Source organism: Gracilinanus agilis, chromosome 6, assembly GCF_016433145.1.
Source record: "Gracilinanus agilis isolate LMUSP501 chromosome 6, AgileGrace, whole genome shotgun sequence".
Taxonomy (NCBI): Eukaryota; Metazoa; Chordata; class Mammalia; order Didelphimorphia; family Didelphidae; genus Gracilinanus; species Gracilinanus agilis.
The window spans coordinates 237,003,198-237,021,506 of record NC_058135.1 but is presented as its reverse complement, the minus strand read 5'-3'; the positions used below and the strand labels follow the sequence as shown (position 1 = coordinate 237,021,506).

The window sequence follows — 18,309 nt, the reverse complement described above, 5'->3', positions numbered from 1 at the left end:
GATACAGAGAGGAGAGAGAGAAAGAAAAGGGGGAAGGGAGGGGGAGAGAGGGGGGGGGAAAGCTCAGGGTTGATCTCATGAGCCTTGAGAGAGCATCTTGACAGGCTAGAACCTTTGGTAACACCTAGTTAAGATGAAATATAATAAAAATAAATGTAAAGTCTTATATTTGGATTCAAAAAGACAGTCTAATAAGTACAACATGGGGAAGGCATAGCTGAGGAACAGTTCATCTGTTATATCTATCAGTCACCTTTCTGTCATGTCTAACTTTACTACAAGGGGTAGTTTTATGGGTGAGGAGGAATATATTAAAAAATGAAGATGATGTAAAAAACAAGATATCAACATTTTAACCCTTATTTTCTTGGTAACAACTCTAAGATAACAAATTTTTTTTAACCCATACCTTCTGTCTGGAAGTGTATCACTTCTAAGGCAGAAAGAGTGGTAAGGGCTAGGCAAAGGTTAAATGACTTGCCCAGGGTCACATAGTTAGGAAATGTTTGAGACCAGATTTGAACCCAAGTTCAAAGGCCTGGCAGGAAGAAGTCCAGGTCTGCTTTTTCAGGTCTATCCATAGACCATCCCTACGTATATGCCTTAGTATTATTTATTATCTCTATCTGCAGTGCTCCTCATGCCTCTGAGTCTATGCGCCAAGTACTTTTGATAATCTGGTATATTTGTGTAGTATACTTTTCTTTTTCTTATGTTTCCCCCTTAGTAGCAACTAGGTGACATAGTGGATGAGTGCTGGGTTCAAATCCAGTCTAAGACATTTAGTACCAAGTCAATTAACCTGTCTTTGCCTCAGTTTCCCCAATTGAAAAATGGGAATAACAATAGTACTTACCTCCCAGGATTGTTGTGAGAATCAAATTTGATAAAAATCTATAGGGCACTTAGCACAGTGCCTGACTCATAGTAGGTACTTAATAACTTCTCTTCCCCTTTCAAAGTGACTACAAAAGGGTCACTCTCCTAAGAAGTATGTAGTAAATAAGTAAATTGAATACCTATAGAGTCCTCGAAAATGAAGGGAACAAACTCTTAGAAAATATACAGTAATTTTTTAAAATAAATACTCTTTGAGTTGTTGAAAAGAAATGGAGAGCTCAAACTCCTAGAAAGTGTACAATAAATGAGTTTTTTAAAATAAGTGAATGAGGGGGCAGCTGGGTAGCTCAGTGCATTGAGAACCAGGCCTAGAGACGGGAGATCCTAGGTTCAAATCTGGCCTCAGGCACTTCCCAGCTGTGTGACCCTGGGCAAGTCACTTGACCCCCATTGCCTACCCTTACCAATCTTCTGCCTTGGAGCCAATACACAGTATTGACTCCAAGACAGAAGGTAAGGGTTTAAAAAAATAAAATAAAATAAGTGAATGAATACCCATGGAATTGTTGAAAAGAAATTAAGAGACATCGTAGCTCCAGAAATGATAAGATGGAAGCAGGGGCTTCTGGGATGTACCCAAGACACCCCTCATCCCTGGACTGCTCCAGAACCTTTTGGCCACCTCTGTGACACTCTGTGGCGTGTCTGTCTGCGGCATCAAAGGCTCCTTCCATCCCCTCCGATACTGTGGAAGGGGTTATCCCTGAGGCGTAGATTTAGGTTACACTGGAAAGTTGGGAGAGCGCACTGGACTTGTGAATAGAGTGAGAAGCTCTGGAAATCTTTAAAAACAGTTTAAAGTGAAAAAGCAGATCTGGACTTCTTCCTCCTCCCATCCCTCCCCATCCCCCAACAACAACAAAAGACCAAGCAAGGTCGGAAGAACCTACAAAGGTTTGAAAAATGCAGATTTGGGCTCTGTTGGGTTTTTTTGTTTTTTAATGAAAAGAATCCAAATTCAGGATTAAAAAGCAGAAAACAAGGTTAATGCCTTTTTTATTTAAGGTAATTGGATGAATAGAGACAGGGGTACAAACAAATTGATGAATACTTTGGGGGGGTTCGTATAAATGAAGAAAATTTGGGGTTCGGATTTTGCCTAGCCATGGCTTCCTATCTCTGAGCCTCAGTTTACCCATCTGTAAACCAAAGATAGGGGCGCACTATGGCACCAGCCTCCCTGGGTTGCCTCAGGGATCATGAGAGTCCTACAGCCGGGAGGGGCGCTTTGGAGGTGGGGGTCCAGTCCAGGGAAGCCCCTGGGGGTGACTGGCAAGTTTCCTTTGGGGCCCAGCACAAGACGGGCGTGCAGGGCCTGGAGGAGAAGGAGGGTGCTGAGGAGGTTTTGTCCTGTGCCAGCATTTGGAACAGAGATGGGGACGGGGAGGGGAAGAGAATACGGCTTCTGGACAAGAGGGCCAAGATCTGTTTGGAGCCATCCAGCTGCAGACAGCAGCATGACTCATGGGGCCGAGGGGGCCTGAGGGGGGGAGCCGCTTTATTCGGTTCACAGGAATCCTTTTTTCTTGTCTGTGTGTGTGTGTGTGTGTGTGTGTGTGTGTGTGTGTGTGTGTGTGTGTGTGTTTGTGTCTCTCTTCCCTTCTCCCCCTCCCCCCATCCTCCTCGGCAGGAGATATGCCCAAGGAGAATCCTTATGAGGATGTGGACCTGAAGGGCCGGCGGACAGGCCGAAAATCCCAGCAGCTGTCTGAGAACTCCCTAGACTCTTTGCACAGGATGTGGACCCCCCAGGACAGGAAGTACAACAACCCGCCCCCCCAGGTAACGGCACCCCCTTTGCGGACAGCTTGGGGCCCTTGAGAGGCCTCCCCCAACCTAACCGTTCAGAGGCCTCCCCCCAGCTCGGGCCTTGAAAGGCCTCTCCCAGCTCAGGCCTTGAGAGGCCTCCCCCCAGCTCAGCCCTTTTTTCCTCACCCCTCCCTTTTTTGGTGGGTCCCAAATTCCGTGATGCATGTTGGGGGCTGGGCCCGGGCTTGCAGGGGCTCTTTCCCGAGCCGCATAGACTTGGGCTTTGAAAGACATCCTGGAAGGGGCCCTTCTGCCTTCCCTTTTCTCTTTCCTGCTAAGGCTCCGAGGCTGACGGGACGGGGCCATAAGGGCCTCCTAAGTGGACATGCTCTTAGGCTGGGGATTTGCATCCAACAGCTCTACCAGAAATAACCTCAGCTGGGACTTTGGGGGGAGTCTGGAGGCCTTGGCAGCAGCCCCTGCAAAGAGAACATAAAGGCTGGGGTGGGATTCTGGGGTTCCTTATATAGGAAGGAGAGAGGAAGTCAAGCAGAAGGAAGGGGTCTTTGACTTCCTGCCTGGTTTATCCCATGTGGATGGAGAGAAAATAAGGAAATAAATTTGGGATTCAACAAATATAAAATACCTACTTTGTAAAGTCAGCATGTATTATGTACTTGCTGTATACTCTAAAACCCTGCTCGGATGCTTTCTTGTGGCATGGGGCTGACCCTGGTTACTTGGGGGCTGTGCTAGGAGAGGAGAAGTTCTGGAAAGCTTTAAAATAGAGGCCTAGAAGCAAACAGTGTGTCTGTTGTCTGAGGACTCAGCTAAGGTCAGAGGGGCCTTATTTCCAGGATAGCCACAGGATGACGAATGTTACAGCCACAGCAACTCTTGAAGAGAAAGTTTGAGACCTGAGTTTGATAAGAGTAATGCCTGCAGAGAAGTGATAGATCTTTGAAATTCTCAGCCCTGGTGCCAAGAACTAGTCTCTTATGTTGGGGGAAATTCAAGAGTCAGAGGCAATTCAGTCCCTCCATCACTGTTCCCCCTGGATTCTCTGTGTCAGTTTTGTGAAACTCAGAAAAAAGAGTCAGGGACCGCCAGTCCCTAAATAACCATCCCTGTGGGTCACATGTTGACTTCATTTTAAGGTATAATGCTATCTAAGTCTTGTATTTTTATTTCTTTTGTTAAATATTTCCTAATTACACTTTAATCTGATTTTAGCTACACTAAGGAGTATTCTGGGCTGTGTGTTGGCCATGACTGTTCAATGCCATTGAAAGAGAGCCTTCTCAAGCTATTTCCAAAACAATGTAGAACCCCCAAATTATTCCAAATTATATTACATCCAAATTGGCTTTGGAATGATTGGTTTGAATGTAGATTTGTTGCCTAATATCTTCCACCCAGGCTAATCTGCAAATCAGTTTTCATTCTTTGACTGATTGGTTTAGTGAAGGAAGTAAGAGGGCACCTGGCTGGACAGTGCTGGGGGCTGAGCCAATATTCACAATGTAAGAAGACAGTTCAAGTTTTTTTTTTAATCTTTTTTTTTTAATCTTTTTTTTTTTTTTGAGTACTAAGCACCTTTCATCTAGGGTAAAATGAATGCCACAGAGGCTAGGTAATAGCCAGCTAATTAGAGCCCAGGTGGTAGATGACATCCGTTATATACAACAGGTTCCAGCCTAGTGCCTAAAGCAGTTTTATATAGAAAGGGAACCCAGTTTAGCTGAACCCCAATTGATAGTTGGAAAAAAAGTCTAGAGCAGTGATTGCCAAAGTGGGCACTACCACCCCCTGTTGGGTACTGCAGCAACCGGGGCGGGGGGGAGGCAGTGATGGCCACAGGTACATTTATCTTTCCTATTAATTGCTATTAAAATTTTAAAAAAATTAATTTCCAGGGAGCTAAGTAATATTTTTTTCTGAAAAGGGGGCAGTAGGCCAAAAAAGTTTGGGAACCACTGCTCTAGAGGGACATTTTTTCTGGGCTAGGCCTGATGTGGAAAAGATGAAGGATAAGTATAGCTACTGTGGACCCTATTCACAGAGATGTCTGAGTAGAGGGCTTGGTGATGTTGTAAGGGAGATTTCTAAGGGGGCACAGGTTAGACTATCTGAGGCTAGTTGACTCCAGGGAGAAATGCAAGGGAAGCTTAAACAGAGTAGGCAGGGAACCATTAAATGGAACCCAGATGAGGGGCCAGCGCTAGGAGGAAGGAAGGATGGGCAGTGGGGAATCTCCCTCATCTGCCTCTCTGTTTGGAAGAGATCTGATATTCCTTCCTAGCCACAAGCTTTTGCTGTGTCTGCAAAGCATAGGAGAAACTTTCCCACCTGCTCCCTTCTCCCTCCTTTCTTTTTTCCAATCAATCAGGACATATCTATTGAGTACTTATATGTGAAGCACTACCCAGGTTCTTTTAACTATTGTTATTTGTACTAACAGTTATATCTCTCATCCCCTCCCTTTTCAAGATTTATTTTTAACTTTTTTTTTTTATTATTATTTTGGGGTTGCAAATTCTTTCCCTCCCTCCAGCTCTTCCCCTCCACATTTCCCCTCTTCTTTCTTATCTGCCTTCTCCTATGCTGGAATCAATGGTTATGCTTTCTCCATGAATCCTGGTTCCCAGACCAAAAAGGTGAGCTGTGACTTTCACGTCCCAAGACCCTCTTCTGGCATGTTAAACCATTTTCTGACAGCCGAGATCCTAGAAGAGAAAGGAGCCAAGGAGAGTTGCTCTGATGGAAGAGGGACCTCAGCATTCTGGGATCACCAGCTGGTGTTACTCTAGTCAGGCCCCAGGAGAGAGCCTGCTGGGGGGTCTGTAATGAGCCCCCTCCCCCTGTTCCCTCTCCCCCACCACAGCTCTCCCTGAAATCCGGCACCCAGTCTTTGCGCGTCACGAATTGGTCCGAGAGGAAGGGCCACCGGTTGCCACGGTTACCCAAGAGGCATAGCCATGACGATATGCTGCTGTTGGCCCAGCTGAGCTTGCCTTCCTCACCCTCCAGCCTCAACGAGGACAGCCTCAGCACCACCAGCGAACTGCTCTCGAGCCGCCGTGCCCGCCGAATCCCTAAGGTAGCCTTGTTGGCAGGGAGGGCTGGGCATTTCATCTCGCTGCCAGGGCCTCCTTCAGCTGTTCTCATCACTTCTGGGCCCACTGCCCAAGGGCACTGTCAGGAAGTATCACGCCCATCCGGTCATCTTTGCTGCACATCTGATAGAGTCCCCTCCTCCTCCTCATCATCTCCATCAACAAAGCGGGGAGCAGAGCTCTCTGCTTGGCACCACCAAAGTTATAAAGGAAAGAAAAGACCTGACCTCTGGCTTTGGGAAGATCCCACTCTGATGGGGAGACATGGTCCTTCCAGCTGGGGAGCTTCCAGTCTCATGGCAAAGATGTGAGACTTGCTATCAGGGAAGAGCCCAGTCTGAGAGGAGAGATACCATCCTTCCCCTCATGGAATCCCCTCTGGGAGTTTCCAGTCTAATAGGAGGCTCACTCACCATCTCTGCCTTTCTAGTACTTTCAAATCTAATGGGAAAAATTTGATTTCTTCCCTAAACAAACTCCTTATCAGATGGGAGAAAGACCCAAGGAGATTTGAATATATATTTCTATACCTAATCACATTTAAATACAGATAGAGGACCTTAGGCATTCATCAACAAGTATTTATTTAGCACCAAGTCTGTACAAAGAACTGAGGTGTTTAGGGATTCAAAGACATCAGTTAAATACATATCTTGCCCTTAAGGCCCTCACATTTTATTGGGGAGATAATATAAACTTTTTGGAAAAATGTAAATGATAGAGAAAATAAATACAAACTGTCATTTTCTTGGCTAGAGAATTAACAACAAGGGGATCAAAAAGGGCTTCCTTTAGCAAAGGTGGTTAGAAGCTGAAGGAAACAAGGGATTCAAAGAGGAAGAGGTGAGCATGAGGTAGATTCTAGGTATCTAGAATCTATTCTAGGCAGCCATCGTAGGGGCATCAACATGGGAAATGGGTTATCACATATAAGATGGCAAGAAGGCCTGTCTGACACTGGACTTGAGTGCAGGAAGGGAGATAATGTCTAATAAGGTCGGAAGGGTAGATTATAGTCAGGTCATGAAGATTTCACATTTGTAACATCTCTCGAATATGCCTCCTTTTCTCCTCTGATACTGCCACCCTTGCCTTGGTGCTGGCCCTCATCACCTCACCTTTGGACTATTGTAGTCGCTGCAGGTGGATATGCCTGCCTCAAGTCTCTCTCCCTGCCAATACATCCTCCATTTGGCCACTAAAAGGATTTTCCTAAAGCGCATGTCACTCACATCTCAATAAACTCCTGTGGCTCCCTATTGCCTCCAAGATCAAATACAAAATGCTCTGTTTGATGTTCCAAGTCCTCCATAACCAAGCTCCCTCCTACTTTTCCAGTTTTCTCATACCTTAATCCTCACCATGTACTCTTCTATCCAATGACACTGGCCTCCTGGCTGTTCCACGAACAAGACACCCCATCTCTTGACTCTGGGTAGTTTCTCTGGCTGTCCACCATCCCTGGAATGCTCTCCCTCCTCCACTTTGACTGCTGACCTCCCTGGCTTCCATCTTTTGCTCGAAACTTTCCCTAATCCCTCTGAATTCCAGTGCCTTCCACCTGTTAATTATTTCCTATTTTTCCCATAGAGAGCTTGCTTTGTAGATATTTGTTTGCTTGCCATCTCCCCTTTTAGATTGTAAGCTCCTTGTGGGCAGGGACTGTCTTTTACCTCCTTTTATATCTCCAGTGCCTGGCACATAGTAGGTGCTTAATAAATGTTTATTGATTGATCGATTGTTTGACTTTAAAAAACAAGTCAAGGGGCAGCTAGTAAGTTGAGAACCAGGCCTAGAGATGGGAGGTTCTGGGTTCAAATATGACCACAGACACTTCCTAGCTGTGTGATTCTGGGCAAGTCACTTAACCCCCAATTGCCTGGCCTTTACTGCTCTTCTGCCTTGGAATGATTATATAGTAGTGATTAGGAGACTGAAGATAAGGGTTTAAAAACAAACAAACAAAGGAACCACGGAGTTCATTTTTTATCTGGAAAACAAAAAGGATTTATTGGTGTTTATTAAACAAAGTGATGCAGTCAGATCATCACTTTTGGAAAATTATTTTAAAATCTTTGTGGAAGTAGATGGTAGTGAGAAGATAGGCAGGAGACCTAGGAGGAAGCTATTATAATCATCTAGATGAGAGTTGATGAGAGCCTGACCTAAAGTGATGGCTTTGTGAGTGGAGAAGGCAAGAAATGAGAGATTCTGTATCTATCAATACCACTCTATAGAAGTAATTTTCTGCCTTATTTCCCAAGTATGTGTTTTGTTCTTATGCCTGATAGCCCCTGGATGGGAGGGAGCAGAATTTAGCCAAGGTGATATTTTTAGATGACAAACAATGCCTGGGTATATTGGGAATTTGGCTCCTTCCTGTCCAGCTCCAAATACAGCCAGAAAGAAAAAGGACGAGATTCCTTGATCCTCTCTTTTCTTCTGGGAAGCTGTGCCTGCAGGAGGTGATTCATTCCATCAGAGAAGGTCATAGAGATCTCCTAGCTTCCCAGTTCTGTTATGGTTTCTTCCACTTTGCTCTTGGGCTTTCCCCCTGTTTTCAGTTCAGGGACTACATTAAGTTTCTTTGCTCTGCCTTAGCAGGCATGGATTTACCCATGGACAAATGGGTCCTTCTTGGATGGTCTAAGTCTCTCTTGCCCATCCACTTCTCCCCCTTGTTTTTACAGAAGCCTCCCATGGTACCTTAGAGCAAGGAAGAATTAGAGAATTGGATTCTGCAAGAACCTGCAACACCTAGAGGTGCTTCATGCATCCTTATGGAAGCATCCTTGCTCTCAGCATACTCTTAGTCTAATAACAACATAGAGTTGTCTACTCTGTCATGACACAGAGTAAACAACTCTATACAGTATTAAATCAAGAAGAAAAAAGTCTTCCTGAAGACAGTTGGATGTGATTATTTGTTTCGCTGGCAGTAGAAGTCATGGTGCCAAGAAGAGCAGTGGGCCTGTGAATGTGGGAGATTTTTCTGGAGCATGAGACTGTGATGTTGGGCAAAGGATCGTTTCTTGTCCCTGGGTGGTTTAATGATGGGAGAAGCCATAGCTCATTGCTTGGACAGTATCCGCCAAGGGGGTCCATCGTCAGACAAAGTAGGACACGGGGCAAGAACACATCAATAACAAGGACCCCGTGGATTGGTAGCCTCGTCGGACGGAAACTTGGGAAGGGAAAATATCTTTGACATGGAGGGACAGAAGGTTTAACCTGCTAAGGTATTCACCCCTTCTCACGTCTCTCATCCAGCTCGTTCAAAGGATCAATTCCATCTATAACGCCAAGAGGGGCAAGAAGAGGTTAAAGAAGCTGTCGATGTCTAGCATTGAGACGGCATCACTAAGAGGTAAGCTGGGAAGCTTTCCAATGAATGCAGGCATTCAAATCCCTGAACTTAGTCAGGATTTTTGAGTATTTGAGAAAATCTGCTCACTGCTTCTACTCACTGTCCCATCCTAAGTTGACCTTTAGGAGAAGAAGGGGTCTGGCCCTAGTGAGGAGGATAAGCAGCTACAGTGTTACCCCACCAGGGTCCTGTTCTCTCCCTAACTCCCCTGCCTTTGCTCCAGGGGAATGAGGACTATGAGGCTTGGGCAGTGGGGTATCCTGGAAATATTAGACTTGTCATCAGGAGATCTGGATGGTGAATCCAGTGTTCTTTCCAGTACGCCCCACTGCCCGAGCCTCACATTCCCCATGACATTCTCTCTCAACCTCAGTTTCCTCTCCTATAGAATGGGGATGATAAAATCTGTGTATCTATATCACAGGACTTTTGTGAGGAAAGTACTTTGTTACCCTTAAAGTTCTCTACAAATGTAAGCAATTGTTATTATTATTATTGTGTCACAGAATGGATAGAAGAACTTTAGACGGATCTTGTAGGGTTTCTTGACTTAAGAAGTATGTGTGTGTGTGTGTAGGAGCAGGGGGAGTTGTAGTTCAGCAAGATGAGGAAGAAGGGGAACCTTCTCTGCATGCATTCCTTTGTTCCTATTTCTGACAGTACATCTGACCCACCTCTTTTATTTTATATGGGGATTCTTGACTTGGTTGGTAAGAAAGAGCAAGAGACCTTGGTGCTGTCAAGTGCCACATGCCAGGCATTCACTTCTTCCCTGGAGCAGTTAGCTTCCTGCTGCTCCATAGCCACCGACAGCCCTTCTCCCTCCAAACTTGCTTATTTATAGTAACTTCATATTCCTAGGCAGAGGGGTGCTGGTAAGTGTTTTAACAATTAACTCTTTTGAAAAAAATGCACAGGACACCCTTTGAAGTTTAATCTGCATTATCAACATTTTCTCCATCATTTTCTTAAATCTAGATAATCAAGGACAAAAAAAAAAAAGTCAAGTCCTGATTTTGTAGCACTACCCTGATTTCTAAGGCATAAATGCTAACACTGAACATTTAACAATTGGCTCTTGGGATTCAGTTTGAGATAGCTCCAGCATAGAACTTAGCACAGTGCCAGGCATACAGGAGATGCTTAACAATTGATTGACTGACTTACAGGGAAGAATACATAGGAGAATGTGGAGAGCCCAGCACAAACTCATCCTCGCCTCTTGAGAAAAACAATGCCTAGAACTTGCTTTACTAATGGGGGTTTGGCAGTTTTGTGTTCCTCTGGGAAGGCTGGTGAAGAATTGTTTCTATTACTTTTACAGATGAGAACAGTGAGAGCGAGAGCGATTCTGACGACCGATTTAAAGGTGAGGGAGGGTCACTTGGGGAGGGTCATTACCTTTTGCTTCTTTGTGGTACAAGTAGTCATTCCCCAATTTGAAACCTATTTCCTCCCCTTTTCTCCCTAAAAGGTGACCATTTAGGGAATCATGTAGACTCATTGGCTTTACAGAGACAAGGGACCTTGGTCATTAGTTGTTGAACCAGAAAAGAGAAGAGTAAGAGGGTAGTCCCAAGTGCTTGCTCAGAAAGACTCAACCCTGGAACCTAGAAACAGTTTTTACCCTTCTTCAGAGGGTCAGAGAAGCCCCCAGGCTCAGCCTAGTGTCCCGTGGGCTTGTGGCTCAGACATCCCACACTGTTTGCAGGTAGGGAGCTGTGGCAAGGTGAGAAGCAGGCCAGAGTGGAAGGACAAGAGTTAAATTCCAGGTGTTTATCATGTGAGCCTGACATGACGCAGCCAGCTCCAGATGGCTCCCTTTGACCATATTTGATTTTTATGGAAAAGTGTGACCTCTTTCTCACCCTGCCCCCGTGTGCCCCCAAATTGTTGCCAATAGAATTGGAGGGCCAGATGTGCCTGTCAAAAAGTGCTGGGAATGTGAAGAGTCAGAAAGGGCAAGAGAGGATTACGGTTATCCCTCCTAATACCTAGAAAGGAGCCTTGGACTTGCTGAGAGTCAGGCCCGTCAGAGATTCACCCCTATTCTTCTCTCAGTCAGAATGGGAGTGTACCACCTTGGGTGCTTCTTTCCCCAAGACCTTCCCTTGGCTTTCCTAGCACTCTCCACCTTCTCCCATCCTTCTGTGCCCTCAGCAAAATCCCTAGCTTAGTCTCCTTCATCATTGAAAGTCAAGGAGAATTTTCTCCCTTTCTTCCTCCTCCCCTCCTTTTTTTTTTTTTTTTTTTTGTTCTCTTTTTGTCTTTTCTGGTTCTACTCCCTTGGGGGTAGCCATCAAGGCAAAGATAGCCTGTGGATTATTAGGGAGTTTTCTGTAGCGTTGATGAAAGCTACCCACAATGAACAAGCTTCTTTGGACAGCCAGATGGATCCTGGTCCTGTGAGAGGTGTAAGGATTTTAAAAGCAGCCACGTTGGATCAAGCTTGACCACCAGTTACCTGAATGGAATCAGAATGAACCAGAGGTGGCATGAGGCTGGCGTGAGCCAAGGGGGCAGTTGAAAACAGACTATATAAGGGCAAATCTGAACCAACTCTTGGTCTCAGTCCTGAGATACAAGGAGGGAGGTGGTTGGTTTAGGTCTAGACTAGGGCAGAGCATATCCTCATATTACTCTCAATCTTTATCAACAAATATATTCAACTTTATCAACCTCAGTTCACTGATATCTTCATCATCAAGATTTGTTCAAACAACCAAGCCGACATCTGCTGGACAAACCTTTAGTCAAAAGTCAGGCCTTCAGGCCTGACCAGGCAGTCAAGTCATCCAAAGGCTTTTTCACATCCACTCAATTATCTGGGAGTTTTTACAACAATCCATCCACCTAGACTTATCTTAGAAACTCTATTCCCACTTTCCAGCATCAATCCCATTTCCTATCACCTGTTTACCAATATTAAACCCATTATAAAGAAGCTATCAGCTAACCTGTCTGTGTTTGTCAAGATTCCAAGGAGGGTGACAGTTAAGAAGTCATCTTAGCTGTTAGGGAAATTACTTGAAGACTATCCATTCTCGAGCTATCTTCTGAGTTAATCCACAGTCAGAATCAGTTACTTAGGCTAATTAGATTTGTTAATCTAGCAACACAAATCTATTAGCTTGATAATTAGGAGAAATACTTCTTATTGTCATTAGTTACATAGGGCTCTAGGGAGAACAGGTCAGCTGTGTTCACCAATTGGCTGGTTCTTTCCTTCCTAGCTGCAATATCATCCAGCAGCCAGAAAGCTATCTAACTATTGAAATAAGCAGATTTAATACCTTTCTTTTACTGTGCACAACTGCTTTGGGGTTAACCTTTTGGGATCATTATTACACTTGTGACCCATTAGGATTTGTACTCCCCAAAACCCATCTTAGCAGATTTAAATATTTCTCCTAACAGTTTCTACAAATATTATCAAAACAGTTATCAAATATTATCCTAACCGTTTTTTGCTGAGCCAGCTCCTTGGAACAAGAACCTAAAAGAGATTGGGAAAGATGGCAGTGGGAAGAATGATGTTTATTATCATCTCCAGTTTTTCTGTGATGCTTTTTACAGATACCCTGAAAGCTTACTACACGCTGTGGATACAAATGATTCCACAGTATTTACTTAAGACCATATTGGTTTATGATACACATAAATGGCTGACAGTGAGCCTAGCAGAGCTGATAGCATTTTTACCAACTTTAGGGGCTGTTCTTGTGTTAATCTGCCAAGGAATGTGTTCTTTGAAGAAGGTTGTAGAACATGTTTGGGGACAGCTGAAAGAAGATAGCGAGGCAATGATACAAACACTAAAGGATCAACTTAAGCTGCTCAAAGAGATATATAAGAAATTAAGAGAGGGACAAGAACTAGACTCTCACACAATTCTACAATTGGAAATAATTGAACAACAGGTCATGGGTACATGCACAACCAAACCTAAGGGTACTACTGAGGCAGAAAAACAAAATGACACACAGGCAACCGCATCTTTGTGTCCCATCATAGACAGAACCGTTTTGCAGCCAGACTCTGGGATTTTTCGTGTGAAAAGCTACACAGGTCTTAAGCTCAGTGGGATACTGTGAATGGTGGGTTGGAAGGCAGAGCAGAAGGGATCCCAGGCAAACATATAGGCGAAGGCCTTAAGGGTAGGAGCTTCTTGGATTTCTTGGCCTTTTGATTCCAGGAATGGCTGTTGGTATGACCTTGGTTGCTGTTGGAATACAAAAATCCACCCAAACTAAGGGGATGGCTAAAGGCATATTTCCTGCCCTGCTGTGCTTTAGGTTGTGGCTCTTACCATTTGTGTTATCCTGGGCACAAATGATTGATTTCCTTATTTGCAAAATGGCAGTGATAATATACCACCTGCCACACTGTGAGACTAGTGCGTTGTATATCTTATTGTTGTTTAGTTGTTTTCAGTCGTGCCCAGCTCTGGGATTTTCTTGTCAAAGATGCTGGAGTGATTTACCATTTTCTTCTCCAGCTCATTTTACAGATGAGGAAACTGAGGCAAATGAGGTTAAGGATCTTGCCAGGGGTCACACATTTAGGAAGTGTCTGAGGTCAAATTTGAACCCAGGTTCTCCCAATTCCAGGCCTGTCTGTCTATCCACTGAGCCACCTAACTGCCTCCTTTCCATGTCTTTTAAAAATTGGCAGTAGTGGGGGTAGCCCTCAATCAGGAAGGAAATTGGGAGGGTCTGGGTTCAAATCTGATCTCAGACACTTCCTAAGTGTGTGATCCTGGTAAAGTCACTGAATTCCCATTGCCTAGCTCTTACCACTTTTGTGCCTTAGAACCAATACCTGGTATTGATTCTAAGAAGGAAGGTAAAGGCTAAAAAAGATGGCAGTGGGCTTTCTTACTTTGGGGATGTGAGCATCTCAGATAGAACAAGGTTTGGGGGTACAGCTCAGAACCTTGCTTCCCCATCCCTTTTCTCACTTCAGCAGTCTGGACTAAATTGAGCACCCTTCGATCTCAGTGCTGTCTGTGCCCCAACTCTGACCTGTGTATTGCTTGGCCTCTTCCAGCTCACACCCAGCGCCTGGTCCACATTCAGTCCATGCTGAAGCGGGCACCCAGCTACCGGACACTAGAGCTGGAATTGATTGAATGGCAGGAGCGAGAGCTATTTGAGTACTTTGTGGTGGTGTCTCTGAAGAAGAAGCCATCCAGAAACACCTACCTCCCCGAGGTCTCCTACCAGTTCCCCAAGGTGAGGCCCCCCTCGCCGAGGCCAGCCCCGTTCTCTGCCGCTGGGTTCTCACGCTGCCCTCCAGGAACCCCGTCTGGGCTGAGCTGGGGTCCTGCACACTGGCTCCGTCCTTGGCATGATGGCAGCCCCGATACCTGTGCAGGATGGTTTATGATGTGGGAGGCATCTTAAAACAGCCCAGACGGGAGACTTTCCAAGGCTGGGCCGGTCTCTTCTCATCCGGTGTTTTCATGGGAGATTACTTCCAGCGTAGGGTCTGCAGGCTTGACTGGAGGAGGAGACACGACGACAGACTCCCCAGAGGCCTTAGGACCATGCCAGCTATGGGGAGGGCACCCAGGCCTCACCCCCTCGCCTCCCACTCGCCACCACCCCTTCTGCCCCCTACGAGTGGCCCAGCATAATATCGTGGCTTCTCTTTTCATCTGGTCCCCCCAGCTGGACAGACCTACCAAGCAGATGCGGGAGGCCGAGGAGAGGCTCAAAGCCATCCCCCAGTTCTGCTTCCCTGATGCCAAGGATTGGTTTCCTGTTTCTGATTATAGCAGGTAAGCCCGACATCACAGATTTGGCCAAAGAAAATGGTCCCTGGCCTTGGAGTTCCCCTTCAGACCTCCTTAGCCACGCCAGTAGGTGGCGGATCAGGGCCTGCCTCGCCGGGTCCTCGGCTCCCTTCCTGGGGCATCACCCCCATGCCCGGAGGCCGAGCCTGACAGCTGGGTGGAGAGAATGGCAGCTTGTTGGCCCAGTCCTCCGCCCCATCCCACAATGAGTCTCTCTATTCCAGTGAAACCTTCTCTTTCATGCTCACGGGAGAAGATGGCAGCCGCCGCTTTGGCTACTGCAGGCGGTTACTGGTGAGTAAGCACAGGGTTTGGGAGAAGGGAAGGGCCCAATCCCAAGGGGTGAAGAGTAGGGATGGGACTGTTCCCAGCATCCCAGAGGAGTGCCCTGTCTATCTGGGACTTCTCTTGGTGCAGGATGGAGAAGCCATGGGTGGCCATTGGGAGGAGACGGGGAACATAGTCCAGAGGGCTCTCAGGAAGACCGCCTGGGTATGGCCTTTTATGGTTCCTCCTCGCCGTCATTCGCCTCAACTCTGGCCCCCCGGATGGTTTGGAGCACTCCTAGCTCATAAGCCTGTCTGTGACCCCTTTTTTGGGGCCCAGCCAGACTACTGAACTCAGGAACTAATGGAGGAAAGATCTCTGGTAGAGCCCCAAGGTCTATAGCCATCCTGATTGGGGCCGGAGGGGAACTGACTCTCCATGACTGCCGGCTTTCCTACTCATTTTTAGATTTTTTTCTAGTTCTCTCTCCTCGCCATTCTACCAGGCTTTTGATCTCTTGACTCTTGCCTAGGCAGCCTCGGCCTGGTCTGGACTCAGGGCTCGGGGTTGGGCTCTCTAGTGGGTCAGGACATCATCCTAGCAACAAGGTTGGCCAAGTCAGACTTTAGAAGCCATCCAGGCTTCCCCTTTTTGCTACCTTTACTCATGCTAGTTTGGGTTGTTTCATGATGCGTGGCAGAGCGAGAACTTGGGGGAGAGCTCTTGCCTCCATAGGGGAAGGATGGAAGGCCAACGGAGAGAAGAAAACACCAGCCCCCACGAGCTCTTATTCTGCCTGGGAAGTGGATGGAGGCCACCCTGACTTAGGGGCACCAGGGCGGAAGGAGCTGGCTTATTTGGGGCAGACCGCTTTGTTATTTTAACAATGTTCGGGGAATGGGGGACCCTCTGGAATTGCTGCTTCCCAAATTGGCCAGCAAGGATATCCTTGACTTGGTCCAACAAGCCTTTATTAAGCCAGACCGTGGCATGCACGCTGGAGCTATGAAGACGAAAAGGCATCAGGCCCTGCTCTCGAGAAGCTTATGTTTTATCACAGATGTTCTGTAGATACCCGAGTCTTGGGGGTGGCTTATGCCAGGCTGGGGCTCCAGGAAGTACCACCAAGTCAGAGGCTGGGCAGAGAGAACCTAGACTAGGCTGAGGACAGGGAGTCAGACGGGGAGCTGGCTGAGAAACACATTGGACTAAGGACCTGATGGGAGATGCAGGCTTTGAGGCAGGGGGACGGAGGAGGATTGCTGGGGCCCACCACCTCCCTGGGGGTCTGGGGAGTATTCTCCAAGCTCTTCAGGGCTTGAGTGTGGAACGACTTTTGTTCCTGGACTCACAGCTGCCCTGGGAGGGAACGATGTGTTTGTGCTGGCCTGCACAGAGACGGCCCAGCCTGGGCTCGAGCCAAGGGGGCTGGCACCAGATCGGCATTCCTGCAGATTGGACACAATGATTTTAACCCAAATCCCACATGCTTGATTTAATCACTTGGGGCTTTTGGGGGGGAGTGAAGAGAAAGTGGGGGGAGTAGCAAGAGAAAGGAGTTAGTTTGATGCCTAATATGGACAAAAAAAAAAAGGATTCCACCCTCTTTCTGGAGCTGTGACGTGTGGCCAGCAGGTCTGAATCCTGAAATAGCCCCATCTGCATTTGCTTAGCAGCCAGGGCAAGTCCTGGAGCCCCTGGGAGGAGGGGTCTGTACCTGCCACTCCTCCCTCTGCCCCCCCAAGTCTGCCTGCAGATCCCCAGGTAGCTCCTGAGCACCTGGGTCTGGGCAAGACAGATCGTATCACTGTGGAGCTTCTGCAGGGCCTTCTCTACCGAGTGGGGAGGGGGGTGGACAGACTGCCTAAGCAGGCTTCTCACTCGACTCTTCTCTCTCCTCAGTTCCCCTTTCCCTTTGCATCCTTCTTTTTTGTCTGTGCCTTATCATCTGTGCTCTCTGCCTTTCCCCCCACTATTCTGCCTTGTTGGGTCTCCCTCCATCCCCCCCAGAACAGCAGGTAGAGTGACTGGATGGGGGGACACAGGCTGCTTCCCCTTTTGGACAGGTTGCCTGACTTAGTGAGTGTTGGTGGCCTGAGACCCTCTCACCCCTACCACTGTCTTCTGCTCACAGACAGAGGGCAGGGTGGAGCAGGAGAGAGTGTGAGCCCCCCCCTTCTAGTGAGGACCTGATCCTCTCACCCTGACATTGGTCCCAGAGAGGACTGTCGGTCTTTGTTCTTAGCGGGGGGAATGTCTGGAGCTGTTTCAGAAAGGGCAGTTGAAAAGAGGATCACCTGGAGGTTTGGGGGGCTCAAATCATTCAAATGAGAATGTAAGAATATTTTTGGACTCCAGGCCCTCCCCTGTGGGACCCGGTTAGTCCTGGAAGCTGCCTCTAGGGGTGGGAGAAGGATTGGGAAATGTGTCTCCACTTGTCCCTGGGAGGCAGAAAAGGGAACGGGAACCCCCATGTCCTGGGGTCTGTGGGAACGAACCTAGACAGTAACCACCTGCTCCTTCTCTGTCTCTGCCTGGTTTTCTCTGCCGATTCTTCTCCACATCTCAGCCGAGTGGAAAAGGGCCTCGCCTCCCCGAGGTGTACTGTGTCATCAGCCGCCTTGGCTGCTTTGGCCTGTTTTCCAAGGTAAGATGGGATCCCCAGGGCAGAGTCGGGGAGCCCCTCCTGAGGGTCCTCCTGGACTCCCTTTTTTTCCAGATCCTCACTTAGAAAGTCAGCCTGGGACGAGAGGAAAGACTGTTAAGTGTCAGGTCCTTCCTAGAACCTGGATTCAAATCCAGATCTGCCATTAGAAGCCAAGGGAACCCCGGGAACCCAAGAGCTTCAGTTATCTCATCTGTAAAATGGAGCTACTGATCATTTCTTTCCCCAAGCGGTTAGGATCAAATGACCGTGTATACATGAAGCACTTTTTAAACCTGAGAGTGACACACAAATAAGTGGTAGCTCTCCATAGATAGTGAGAAAAATGTAGAGAGGAAGAGAAACAGAGGCTGTCGTGGGCAGCATCTGCAGTGGACAGATGAGAAATCCGTGTGTGTGTGTGTGTGTGTGTGTGTGTGTGTGTGTGTGTGTGTGTGAGTGAGAGAGA

At 47.1% G+C, this 18,309-nt stretch overlaps 1 protein-coding gene across 1 annotated transcript in view; it reads left to right on the top strand.

The window, feature by feature from the left end:
* DENND2B (DENN domain containing 2B) overlaps positions 1-18,309 on the top strand; it is a 266,694-nt gene that overhangs the window by 230,212 nt on the left and 18,173 nt on the right. Inside the window, 8 exon segments of the mRNA XM_044680976.1 lie at positions 2,531-2,682; positions 5,534-5,749; positions 9,036-9,132; positions 10,457-10,501; positions 14,182-14,366; positions 14,805-14,914; positions 15,154-15,223; positions 17,766-17,915. Coding sequence (XP_044536911.1) covers positions 2,531-2,682; positions 5,534-5,749; positions 9,036-9,132; positions 10,457-10,501; positions 14,182-14,366; positions 14,805-14,914; positions 15,154-15,223; positions 17,766-17,915 — 1,025 coding nt within the window.